Genomic DNA, 12,392 nt, shown 5'->3' with positions numbered 1-12,392 from the left:
ACCTGCTGAGCCCGAACACAAACACCCACTCTGAGATCCGTGAGGAGAAACTCAGCCAGCGGGATCTTTGTGAAGACAAAGAGGACATCACCAAAGCCGGAAAAGTGAGCAGATTTCAGGAACTATTCATACGATGAACACATGAGGATGCACAAGGCTCGGGGGCAGCTGCACAAATACAATACTGATTTTTACTGGCGCGCGGTCGCAGCAACATACCGTAATATTCAAAAGTATCAGTATCACCAGTGCCAGTCGTCTAGAAGTACGTGAGGGCCAAATAAAGCTCTGCTCTCACGGCCTCATTCAGAGTACACACACAGAGCGGTGTAATTAAGACTATATTATCCTCTCTGCAGTGTTTCGGCGTCGTGTGTTTATGGACACTGCAGGCATGCGACCTCCCCACGGAGCCCGAGTGCTGCTTTTCCGGAGCGCTCATCAACTTTTCTGCCTGTTCATTTTAAAACTGAGATGCTCGATGACAAGTATAAACTCCAAGGTGAGTTTTCCTTTCATTACGGACTTGTTTGGGGCACACCGTGAGCTCCAGGGCAAGACTTGTGTATACGCATGGAAACAGAAGACCACCCTGGAAGAAAAATCTGGGGGACAGTTCCTTTAATATATAATTCATGCATTTCATCTTTCCGCTCCCGAGAGATTCAGCAGGGAAATTGCACCAGCTCCACCCAAAGCCCTCAAAGAACAAGTTGTATAGATAAAGGATGGATCATCATGTTTCTCATTCTTATAGGTGTAACTTAAAATAGGTAACATTTGTGCTGCATAGTATTGTCACTTAAAAGGAAACATTTAAATAAGTTTTGAATTGATCACATCAGTGTTTCTGTACGACATTAGCATATAATAAGATGAGTGATTGAATGTATTGTTTTGGTGGTTAACTTGTTTAACTTCTTTGAGTTCTGAGTAATTGAGCTCGATTTGTTTTTAAAAATAAAATTATCACCAACTGCTCCATCCTCGGGCCACACGGTGATGTAGTGGTTAGCACTCTCGCCTTGCAGCGAGAAGACCCGGGTTCGAGCCCCGGTTGGAACAAGGGCCTTTCTGCATGGAGTTTGCATGTTCTCCCCGTGTGTGAGTGGGTTCTCTCCGGGTTCTCCGGCTTCCTCCCACAGTCCAAAAACATGCAATGTGGGGCGTAGGTAAATTGGACACTCTAAATTGACCGTAGCACCCCCCGCGACCCACTGGTGGAGGATAAAGCGGTTAGATGATGACTGACTGACTGACTGCTCCATCCTCTTGGCATCGGAGGAAGCCAGAGTGGCATTTGCCATCATTCAACTGACGGGTCGTGCTCGACTGTGGGGGACGGCCGAGTGGGAGCGACACACACCAGCCTGCTTTCACCGTCAAGCTGGGGGTCCCGCTCCGTGACAGATTACGCCATAGACTTTTGCACACGGGCTCGGTTGAGTAAGTGGAATGAGGCGGCCCAGTGTGACTATCAGCTATCACTCTGCTTATTGTTATATATGTGATAGATATTATGTTTAACCTCCAGTCTTTGTGTTGGGCGCATGCGCTGGTCTAATCAAAGTTCAGTTGACATCAAAGCACTGTGAGGCACGTATTGGACCACACCCTCATCAGAGAGTTCCATCAACGGCACCCGGATCAGCCAGCCAGTACTGGTCATACCTCAGGCTCCTTTGCTCCGCCCACCTGATGGTGAGACACTGAGACGCCAAAGATAAGCAGCGGTGGAAGTAAAAGAGAAATCGATTTTTGCATTAGAAACAAATTGTCCTAATTGCTCTGTTGACCACATTATTTTGTGCAGTAAACCCTGTCTGAGAAGTAAAAGGTGGACAAACGAGCGTCTTAGGTCTGATCAGCGTCGCCTCCGTCAGTGTGACCGCTGAGAGGAGGAAGAGGGAGCCTGTGAAGTTCCGCCACAGCGTCCTGTGAACACGAGGCCTTTGGTGGCGGCTCCAGCGTTTGTCATGTTTCCCCATGAGAAAACCTTTAGTCTTGCTTTCAACCAAGGTTAATCACTTTCCATGTTCAGCGAGGGCAGCGTGGGGTCGGGGGAATATCGGTGGCATTGTTTGTGCCCGACAAGGCAAAAGATCTCTAATTACAGTCCATGCAAAGAACACAGTGCTTCATTATATTGAGTTTTAGCATTGTGTGTGTGTGTGTGTGCGCGCGCGCTTTATATTTGTCAGTGTAAGCAAATTTCAAGGCCAGTAAATTCACGGTGTGTTAGTTCCAAAACGTGTTTCACTAAAACTGTACAAAAACAAGCCCACATACTATATATAATATGCATGTGTTTATGTACATTCACTGATTACACAGGGATTCAATCAAAGATCAGATAAGACAAAGCTTTATTCATGCCACTATTAGGCTGGAGGGTAGTATATATATATTATATACATATATATATGTATATATATATATATATAGTATATTTATATATAAATATGTAGTATAAACAAAAGAACTATAGCCTGTTGCATTTATGAAATTTAAGAGCTACAAAAAGAAAACGGTTGTTATTTCATTACTGTCTTTACCAGTTAAAGGAAAAACAACACACTCTTATGAAGTGATGAAAAAACACTTACGTACATGTGTAGGCCTCCTTAAATAATAATAATAAATAATAAAACACTAGAATATGTAGATCTATTAGAGTCCTCCCATTGTTTGGGGAGAATTAATAAAATAATAAATAAAAAGTAACCATATATTTTAATTGGCATAGTTATGTGGATACAAAGATGGACAACAAGACTCTTTTGGGAGGTTTTGAGTAATCACACTCGACGCAGACACAGGATGTGACGCATCGTGGCTCCCGAGCCGCAGGTTGCAGACCCCTGGTCTGAAGTCTCGTTTCCACTGAGCAGTGCAGTCCACTTCAGCTGCAGTTTGGAACGGGTCACGTGACTAGCGTTCCCACCGTGGGGTGCACGCATGTGTGTGTGTGTGTGTGTGTGGGGGGCCAGATATGTAAATCACGTCACTATTTGTGCAGCTGTGTCACTGACGTAAACAGTGTGACGTCGTACCAGTAAACAACAACAAAGGACATCTAGCATTCCATATTGTTTTTTTTCGCCACAAGGAGAAGCTTTGTTTGCACAGAAATCCCCCGCCATTTTTCCCTAGTGTCGCACAAAAAGTGCTGGGACCTTACAGACTGATTCTTCTGGTTCCCTTCTCAATGTTTTGACAATGGAAACGCAAATAACTCTGTGACGTAACAAACTGATCCGAAACTGTGTCGCCTGGTGGAAACGGGGCTTAAGTCGTAAACATCGAGCAAGCCGGTGACTCGAATCAACGGCTGCCAGAGGAAAAAGTGCTTCATTATCGAATCTCTGCTGGAGCTAATATTAGACTCCACTTGTGAGCGTGATTCGCTGTCGCAAGATTCAGTTGAGATGAAAGATTTAGAGCAAACATCTGCTCCACTCCTGCCTGAGAGCAAACTGATTATGCTGTACAAGTTTAATTAAATGCCTGACACCGTGGAGCACAAAGGAGACAACAGATCTCCAGCAGAGACACTGAAAATGTTGCACCTGACTCTCCTCTCACTCTCAGAGACTCGCAGAGAGCTGCTCGCCAGCGCTCCGTGCGGCTCTTAAATACAGCTGTGTCGGTCGACGCTGATCAGAAATCTGCTTCGCTGCATCATTAACAGCGTGAGCAAGTGGAAGTAAGCGAGGAAAATAGAGCCTTTGGCTTCCATGGTGTAAATGACGTTTGATTTGACAGGGACACAGAGCAGGCAAGCATCTAAAAATACGATGCTGTCGGCATCTCTGTCATGTTCAGTCGCAAGGTGTTTTCACTCACCTTTTAGCCAACATTCACATATAGGTTAGAGGGGGAAAGTTCAAATCTGAAACTTAAAAAATCAGTTTTGACTTTGACACATATTCAAATGAACGCAAGGGGAGCGAGTAAACAGATGTCGCATACTTTTCTTTAGCCCGCCTCCATATCTGTTTATACTCTGAAGTCACGTTAAATCACGTGAGTTTCTGTGAGATCTCAAATCCCTCCTTGAAATCGTATAGCTAAACATCAAGTGTGTAGCTCTGCGTCTTCACCAGATCGTGTAGTCTGTGCTTTCTCAGGATTAAAGCATTGAAAATGGGTTACAAACTCCCTTATGCCCTTATATATTTTTTCAAAATCAAGTCGGATTCTCAAGTCGTGGGGGTGGGGGCAAGAGCCTTGCTTTATGGAGGCAGCCAACTTGTGCAGCCATGTTTCTTCATCAGCCCATATGGACGTAACAGCTGGCGTGTGACCATCATGTTTTAAAGTGACTGCTTCCCATGCAAACAAAGATGGACGCTGTGCTAAATAAACCGATGCAGAAGAAGGAGGAGGAAATGGCAGAGAGAGTTTGAGAGAGTATCTACATCCTTTATAGCTCACTACAGTCTCATCTTTACATGTCACCAATTCTCACACACTAAGCCAATGAAGGACAAAACAGACTTTAGTCATTCTTGCACACACACACACACACCAGTTATAGATAGTGATTTAACCCATCTTTGTTACACACCAGTAGTGAACACACAGTGGGCAGCACTTATCTGCACCAATGTGCTCCTACAGAAAACCACAACATGTCCCACATCAGTTTACCCTACTCTGGTGTGGTCCTCCAGTGTGTGTGTGTGTGTGTGTGTGTGTGTGTGTGTGAACCCATTCCTCTCAGCCTCCAGCTGGTGCTTCAGTCCCCTGCACCTGTACCACACGGCATCTGTGTGTGGGCATGCATTGTCCCAAGCCAATAAACATGTCTCGGAACAGATGCACCAGTTGGCATGGCAGGAAGGAAACAAGTCCCATTTCTACTTCCAGCTGGTAACACAGACATTGAATATGTATAATAAGCTTCATGCGTTTCTGTCGAGTTCCTGCTTAGTGTGGTAAACTTTAGTCCAGGATTTCCTGTCACGGTTGCAGTAAATTCCGTTTTAATCGTCCAGAGTGGGAGGGAACAGACCATCAACAGTGGACTCACCATGTTTGAATTGGAGGACACATCTGCTGTGTTAAAGAGCCTGGGCGATTTTCCATTATACAGTTCTTGCGCTGCTTGACTCTACTCAGTTTTTTTTGCTTTTCCATGAGCGTTAGAACCTGGGACCCATTTTTTTTTTTTTTAGTACCTGCTCTGATGTAGTTCCAAGCGAGCTGAGGTGATACTAAAATGTCACGCTGACAGACTGCCGGCCACCGATTGGTCAGAGAGTGTCGTCACGAACGCGACGTCCAAACTCTAGATCAGTTCAAAAGACTAATCTCCAATATTTAACAAGGAAATGTCTAAAATCTCAATATTTACCAGAGTCTGTGCTGCGGTCATGCAGGAAGTACTGAACAAATCTTTTTAATTACCTGATTCTAATGATTCTACACTGATGTGTGATGAGTGATCTAAATGTCATGACCGAAATCTACATATAAATAAATAAACGAATAAATAAATTCAGTTAAACTGAAAATGACTGCTCGTCACTCGTTATATGCGTCGCATATAAAACAACGTCACGGCAGTTTCGTGCAGTCGTGCTATGACGACTCGAGTAGAGGTGAGTAGAACTAGAACTGTATCATAGAAACTTAGATCCAGTTCAGATCCGGCATTAACATCAGTCCTGAGTTGAGCGATCACACAACGGATTGTGCTAGAGCGCTCTCAGATCCGATCACAGACACAACAACATCTGGAGGTGGTTTGAAAACACATTCCTGAAAATGCATGAAAGGATGGAACGGAGACCACGTCGGATAACTCTCCCAGCTTGAAGAAGAGAGTACGAGAAGACACAGAATAAATGATGACTTCATTATAAGAAAGTAAGAAAGTTCAGTACCTGTGCCTGAGCGCCATTGATCATCAGGTAATAAAGTTTGCTGAGGATGCTCTGCTGCAGCTGGTCCCAGGAAATTGACCGGTCCTCCCTCATTAGGAACGGCGGTCCAAACCTTAAACAGAGGACACAGGAAGTGACTTTTTAAAAAGGACATCTCACGGTAACCTCGGCCACACAGCGAGCCCCCGCGCGTCTCCTTATCACGTTCTGTTGTGGTGCAAATAATTATTTATTAACATTATCGGCATTAGAGGAGAATTCTCATTACAGTGGAGGGGCTCGAGATAATAAGCGGGACAAGCACCTTTTCAAATGACGGATCACATAACACATTTATTACAATACGCATTTAATTGAGGGCAACCTTCATCTCATGCTGGAGATTTATTAGGATGAGATCATGTGGGTATGTGTGTGTGTGTATAAGGACACACACACACACACACACGGATATGTAATCTTATATTCTCTTAAGATTTATTTTACAGATTTTAAGAGAGATTTTAACTCAGTGACTGTAGAGGATGGGAACCATAATGTGGCGAATGTCTGAGCATGGCATGAGAAAAAAGGAAGCTCCGTTGCTCTCAACTCTCAGGCTCTAACCAACAAACAAATTCTCCACTTTCTAATTGTAAATCTTTTCAAACACAGATTGTTAACGGGATGACGGAGCGAAATATATGATGTGCTGGGTTTTTCACCCTCCTCCACAGACGTGAGCGTCAGCGTGAGGATGCGACACAAACATGAACTGTCACTGAATCAGCTGCAACACACATGGAACGTGAAGTCCCATCCTCTGCTGCAGCATCTAACACTTCGGTACTTTAAATAAACCAGTAACGTTGAGAAATTTCACACGCTGCTGATTTTTCTTCTTCTTCCACAGCTCTGCACAGAATATGTGAGTGCAACGTCATTATCCCAGCACAGACTGGCGGCTGATGAGACTGAGATAGTTTGGTGGTTCCATCAGAGAGAGAGAGCAGTTTGAAGGAGAAAGTGTGACGCAGACTCTCGTGGAGGGGATTGGACTCTCGCAGCTGTGATGGGGGAACTCTATATTGATCTCTCTGGACTCTGCCGGGGAGGCGGGCATCTAATGAATCTCTGTAGTGTACCAAATGTCACATTCTTCAGTGTGATTTGAAACGGAGTGAGATACAAAGTCCTCTCTCTGACGGGAGGGGCTAACATGACCTTGACGCGCTCCACCAGAGCAAAGCCGGGCGAGAACTCACAATAAATCAAAGGCGGTTAATAATAACCCAAAGAAAAACCACAAACGCTGAGACTTGATAACCCTGAGGCAGAATTATCATTCCAAACGTTGTGATGGCCCAGTGTCGAATGTAATAGCATATTTTCTCTTATCCAAAGTTCGCCTGTGTCCCTCATTGTCTATCGCTTTATCCTCCACATGAGGGACGCGGGGTCACCAGGACCACACAGAGACAAACACCTACAGTGTGTTTAGAGTGTCCAACTAACATCTGTGAGGAAACCTGAGGACCTGGAGAACAAGTCACACTGTAGTTTGACTAGTTTGACTTGAACAGGTCCTCAATTTACCACTAATGGCTTCATACTGTGTAAAGCTACGATGCTAGAATAGCTTTATTCTTCATCTGCGTGCTTCACCTTTATAAGATTATTATTTGGCACAGTAACTCGCGACCAGACACTCAAAAACTCCTGGTTTCTAGTCAAGTTACCTGAGAAACGGTAAAAATGACAACAATTACAAAGCACAAACATAATATGTATAATATCATGCTTGTTTTAAGTGCATACATTACCTTTATTGTCCCTGGTGTCCTTGATTATGGAGCATTCATTCATTCACATGTGCACGTTCATTAACTTGATACAACTACAGGTTAACTTGAGGATTTTAAATCATATTCATCCCAATAGTAGCAGTCGCTGACAATTGGCTGGAGTGGTTCAGCTTCGCAAATTAAAATCCATCCATCTGCTACCGCTTTATCCTCCACATGAGGATCGCGGGGGGGCGCTGGTGCCAATCTCAGCTGACATAGGGTGATAGGCGGGGTAAAGATAGGAGTGTCCAATTCACTTAATCCCCAAATCTGCATGTCTTTGGACTGTGGGAGGAAACCGGAGAACCTGGCGAAAAGAACATGCAAACTCCACGCAGCTGCTGCAAAGGGCAAGAGTGTTTTATTTGTCATTTTGCTTCTTTTTCGTTTTTACAGTAGATTTTCTGCTCAAATTCTTCCCTTGGGGACAATGAAGTTGAACGTTGAAGATGAGGTTGAAACAGGTCAAGCTTGTAAACTGGACATCAGACAGATTTAAGAGATTTACCTCACAGCCTGTTGACCTGTCCCTGCAGCGTTGCACACCAACAGCAGGATCTTGACTGGGACGCCGTGGTTGAGGAACTCAGACGACAGCGTACCAGATGACGTTAATCTCTGTCCTTCGTAGCCGGTGGAGTACGGAGACGACGGCAGGCTGTGATGGTACCCTGACGGAGGAGGGAGGAGACGTTAGGAGACAGTTAGGCTTCAACCACACCACTCTGTTTTCAATTCTGCTCTGGATCATGTGACTGAAGACCTTTGGAAACAGTGTTACCCCACATCAGCCACAACTCGACTATCAGCTGTGAATTAGGGCTGAAACAATTAGTTAGTTTTTAGCTTTCTTTGCTCCATATAACAAAGAAATCCTAACAATTTAATGACTTTGGTTTGTGGACATAAAAAGCATAAAAAAGCAAAAGAAAGTTATAAAAAGAAAGTTTTTTGACTGACGGTGAGGTAAGAGCAGATATTTTTAAGCTCGTTAGTATGGATGCAAAGTCGTGATATATAGCTGAATTGCTAAACTGGACGGAGAAATTAATGGCAGATGAAGAGGAGAGAACAAGAAAAAAAAAAGACAAGATAAGATCACAATTGTGCTGATGCTAATCAAAGCACCAATTCCACATTTGGTGGGGAAAACAGCTTACTCTCACATTTATAGCTTACAGCATGATATTTCACATTTTCCCCTTCAAAAGGAGCTGATTTCAAAAATACAGAAAAATGAAATGTAATCATCAGACTTCACACCTTGAACAAGGAGTGCCGAGGAGAATAAGGATATATAAAGTGGCGAGAAAGAAGCTTTTTCTATCTGGGGAGCCGTGATTCACTGGGGGAGAGCAGATGGACCAATGGCTGCCTGCACTCTCAGCAGGAGGCATTATCTGATCCCGCTTCTGCTCCACATCCTGTCCTGGTGGGGAGCCGAGCAGCACCGCTACACTCTTATCACTACTAACACAGAGGAGTGTGACTGACTCACTGACTCACTGACTGAGGCGCTGGTATGAAGTGATGTCATCGCAGACGCTGCCTTGTCACGCAGGCGACGACGTCTGGACTTCGCAGCACGGCTGAGCGCCTCAGAAGTTGACGGTGATAAATCACAGGGTAAACGAGACTCACAGACACAGAGGAGAAGCTGTTGATTGAGCGGCGGCGGCGGCGGCGGCGCTTTCCCCAAACTTTTCATTAAACACTCACCGTTTACACTCGACACCACATGATCCATCACTGACGTCGCAAACGCCACTGCTGCTCACGCTGCTCTTCTGAGATCCTCTGCAAACCCACTGCATTAGCACATTCCTCCTCTTGTAATCCATTCCACCTCATCAAAAAACATGTTCAATCCTGTGTTTCCATGGATTTTTGACCAGTGGGAATATGTTTAATCAGCATTCACTCAAATGACTCTGCAATGCAGGTGGGGTCGGCAGCAGTGGGAATGCAGAACCTGGGTAAACACTCTAATATCCTCTTCATCTTCTTAATGTTTGGCAATGATGGAAATGAAAGCCTCATTTCTCATTTTCATAGTGGGCGTGTCTGACAGCGGCGCTCACACCAGGGACTGTACACGTCAACAGCTTCTTTTATGTTTTACATGGGTTTTGTCTTTGAAAATCAGAAAACTACTAAAATACTCAACTAAATACCTTTTTATACTTAAATGTTGGGGCCACACATATTTCATTATAAACTAAATGACTAGGTGCCTTTAGCATTAGTCAAAGGTTTTTACTTGGCAATTACATTTTCTTTTTTTGAATTTCATCCAAGGTTATAATAATAGTTATAGTAATCATTAGTTTTAGTTTGTTAGTTTGAATTAGTTTTTAGAGCAGGTTTGCTAGTTTTTATTTTTTGTAACATGCAGTATTTGCCAGGTGCAAGATTCAAAAAGGTAATAATAACTATTGTGTCTCAAACCTTTCAAAATTGCCGGCAGAGAAAAGATAATTACACTTCATGTGAACCCAAAAGGATTATGTATGAAATTAATTTAACAAAGACCAAAAATAAGCACATTTTCACTACAATTTTAATTAGTTTTATAAACGCACAATTCAGTTTCAGTCAGTTATCAGGTTTTTTTGAACTAGTTTTTATTTTTATTTCAGTTAACGAAAATGTTATTTTAATTTTCGTTAGTTTTCATGAACTATAACAACCTGGATTTCATCTTACTTCGTCCTAAGAGCAACATAAACTAATTCACTCACTGTGATTAAAGTAAAAGACAGTCGTCAAGGATTGTGCCGCTTCCTCCTGCAACTCATTTTTATTTCTATAGGTTTGTGACGTCACATTTTCACACTGAAAATGGGAACGGTATTATTAATCGCCTTTTTTTGTAGAATCACCCAGGTTAAAAAAATCCAGAGAAAACCTATCAATTTTAACATAAAAGAGGCCTTTTTTTCGTGAGGACATTAAAATGTGCCGCGTATGACGAGAAAGTCTCATTGAAAACTAATCAAAGTCTTCATGTAAAAGCTTTCATTTGAAAACTCCACTTGCAGGGTCTTGACCCCGTGTCTTGACCCTGGGGATGAGCGTAATGATAAGTATGCACAGCTTTACATTTATGAATGTCATTCTAATGGAGTGAGTGATAAAACTTGCTTAAATTGCGAGCCCTAATTTACATGATCGGGGCCCTCTGCCGACTATTGCAATGATTAATGGAGGAAAATCTTCCTTTTGAACGCCTCGTGTAACAGCAGTAAAAATGCAAAGGTCACCTCGTGGCCTGTCCCACAAAGATTTAAGATTCAAGAGACCAACTTCACATCGCTCATTAAATCACACTGCACATGTCATAAAATGTTTTTTTTCCCCTCTCTCTCTCTTTTACCTCGTTTTCGAGAGGAGCGATGGTGGTGGTGCGAGTGTGTTTCATGTCGAACACTTCCCACAGCTACACTAAAAAAGGCACTCGGAGTACAACACAGCATTTCCCTCATTGCTGTGAAGGGCTGATCACAAAGCAACAGAAACAGAGGAAAAGAAGCTGCAGTACGCCCATCAACGGCTTTTGCTTTTTGTTTTAACGATGTCTCATCACAGTAGGCCAATCACAGCACATTTTATGTCCCTTCGGTTGCTATGAATGCACCTGAAACAACTCAATTAAATGAAATCAACATTGAACTCTTTTTCTCGGGATCCTGCAGCTTTACCATTTAAAGACGTGTACCATACACTCATTTACGCGCCACACTAAAGGTGGCGTTTGTTTTCCCCTACATACCTGTTGATATAACCTCCTACTATCAAAGAGCCCGTAACTAATTCCAAGACACCGCAGGACGCCTGTGAACTCATCGTTCCTCTGCACCCCAGGTTTCACTGTCACACAGATACACAGGGTGCGCCAGACTAAACATAGCCAGACTCTGTGAAAGCCTATAATTAAACACCTCTGCCCCTGAAGGCATCTTCTCTAACCACAGCTACAATAACACACATCATCCTCCCTCCTCCCTCCTCCCCTTCCTGTTAGCAGTGTGCTCAGCTTTGAACAAAAACATATCGTATTTGTTTCTAAATACGGCATAATAAAGCATTTCTCTCACATGAGTTCATGGAGTGAAAATGTAAAACACGAGTCTGTGTGACGTCTTTAACCCTCGTCTCTCTGATCACACCACTCCTTATATGGACATTTCCATATGTTCATATGTCGCATCTTCATGCTTTTTGTGTTGTGGAGCCAAAGTTAGGATTCATTTTTTAACACACTTTTTTTCATAATTATAAAGTAAGGAAAAGTGTGCAGAAGTCACAAAATAGACCTGTTTTTCTTTTATTTTTGTAAAAAAAAAAACTTTGAATAGTGACGTTATTTCCAAATTTCAGAAATTCAACATTTTGAGTACTTTTTTTGCTCAGGTGTGTTTATATAGTTGGTGAAAATGAAAGGAGAAAAATCATCAGATTGCCTATAATGTGCTGAAAAAAAGATATAAGCCAGTGTTAAAGCCTCTGTATAAAATGTATGTTTTAACATAGTAATAAAAAAAAAACAGCTTAAATACTCTGTGATCTAAGGACATATAGACTAGCACAACAACCTTCCACCTACTCCTCACTATTTTAATAATAATATAATAATCTTAACCCATAATGTAAACCTTTGTAATCATTTACTTTG

The 12,392-nt window shown here is 42.8% G+C and overlaps 1 protein-coding gene across 1 annotated transcript in view; it reads right to left on the bottom strand.

Annotated features, from left to right (window-relative positions):
* LOC122768655 (ubiquitin carboxyl-terminal hydrolase 43-like) overlaps nucleotides 1-12,392 on the bottom strand; it is a 64,024-nt gene that overhangs the window by 13,371 nt on the left and 38,261 nt on the right. Inside the window, exons 7-8 of the mRNA XM_044024811.1 lie at nucleotides 8,226-8,388; nucleotides 5,892-6,003 (exon numbers count right to left, since the gene is read on the bottom strand). Coding sequence (XP_043880746.1) covers nucleotides 5,892-6,003; nucleotides 8,226-8,388 — 275 coding nt within the window. The remainder of the gene's footprint in view (nucleotides 1-5,891; nucleotides 6,004-8,225; nucleotides 8,389-12,392) is intronic.

This window comes from Solea senegalensis, linkage group LG4 (assembly GCF_019176455.1).
Source record: "Solea senegalensis isolate Sse05_10M linkage group LG4, IFAPA_SoseM_1, whole genome shotgun sequence".
Classification (NCBI taxonomy): domain Eukaryota; kingdom Metazoa; phylum Chordata; class Actinopteri; order Pleuronectiformes; family Soleidae; genus Solea; species Solea senegalensis.
This window is presented reverse-complemented; position numbering and strand designations above follow the sequence as displayed.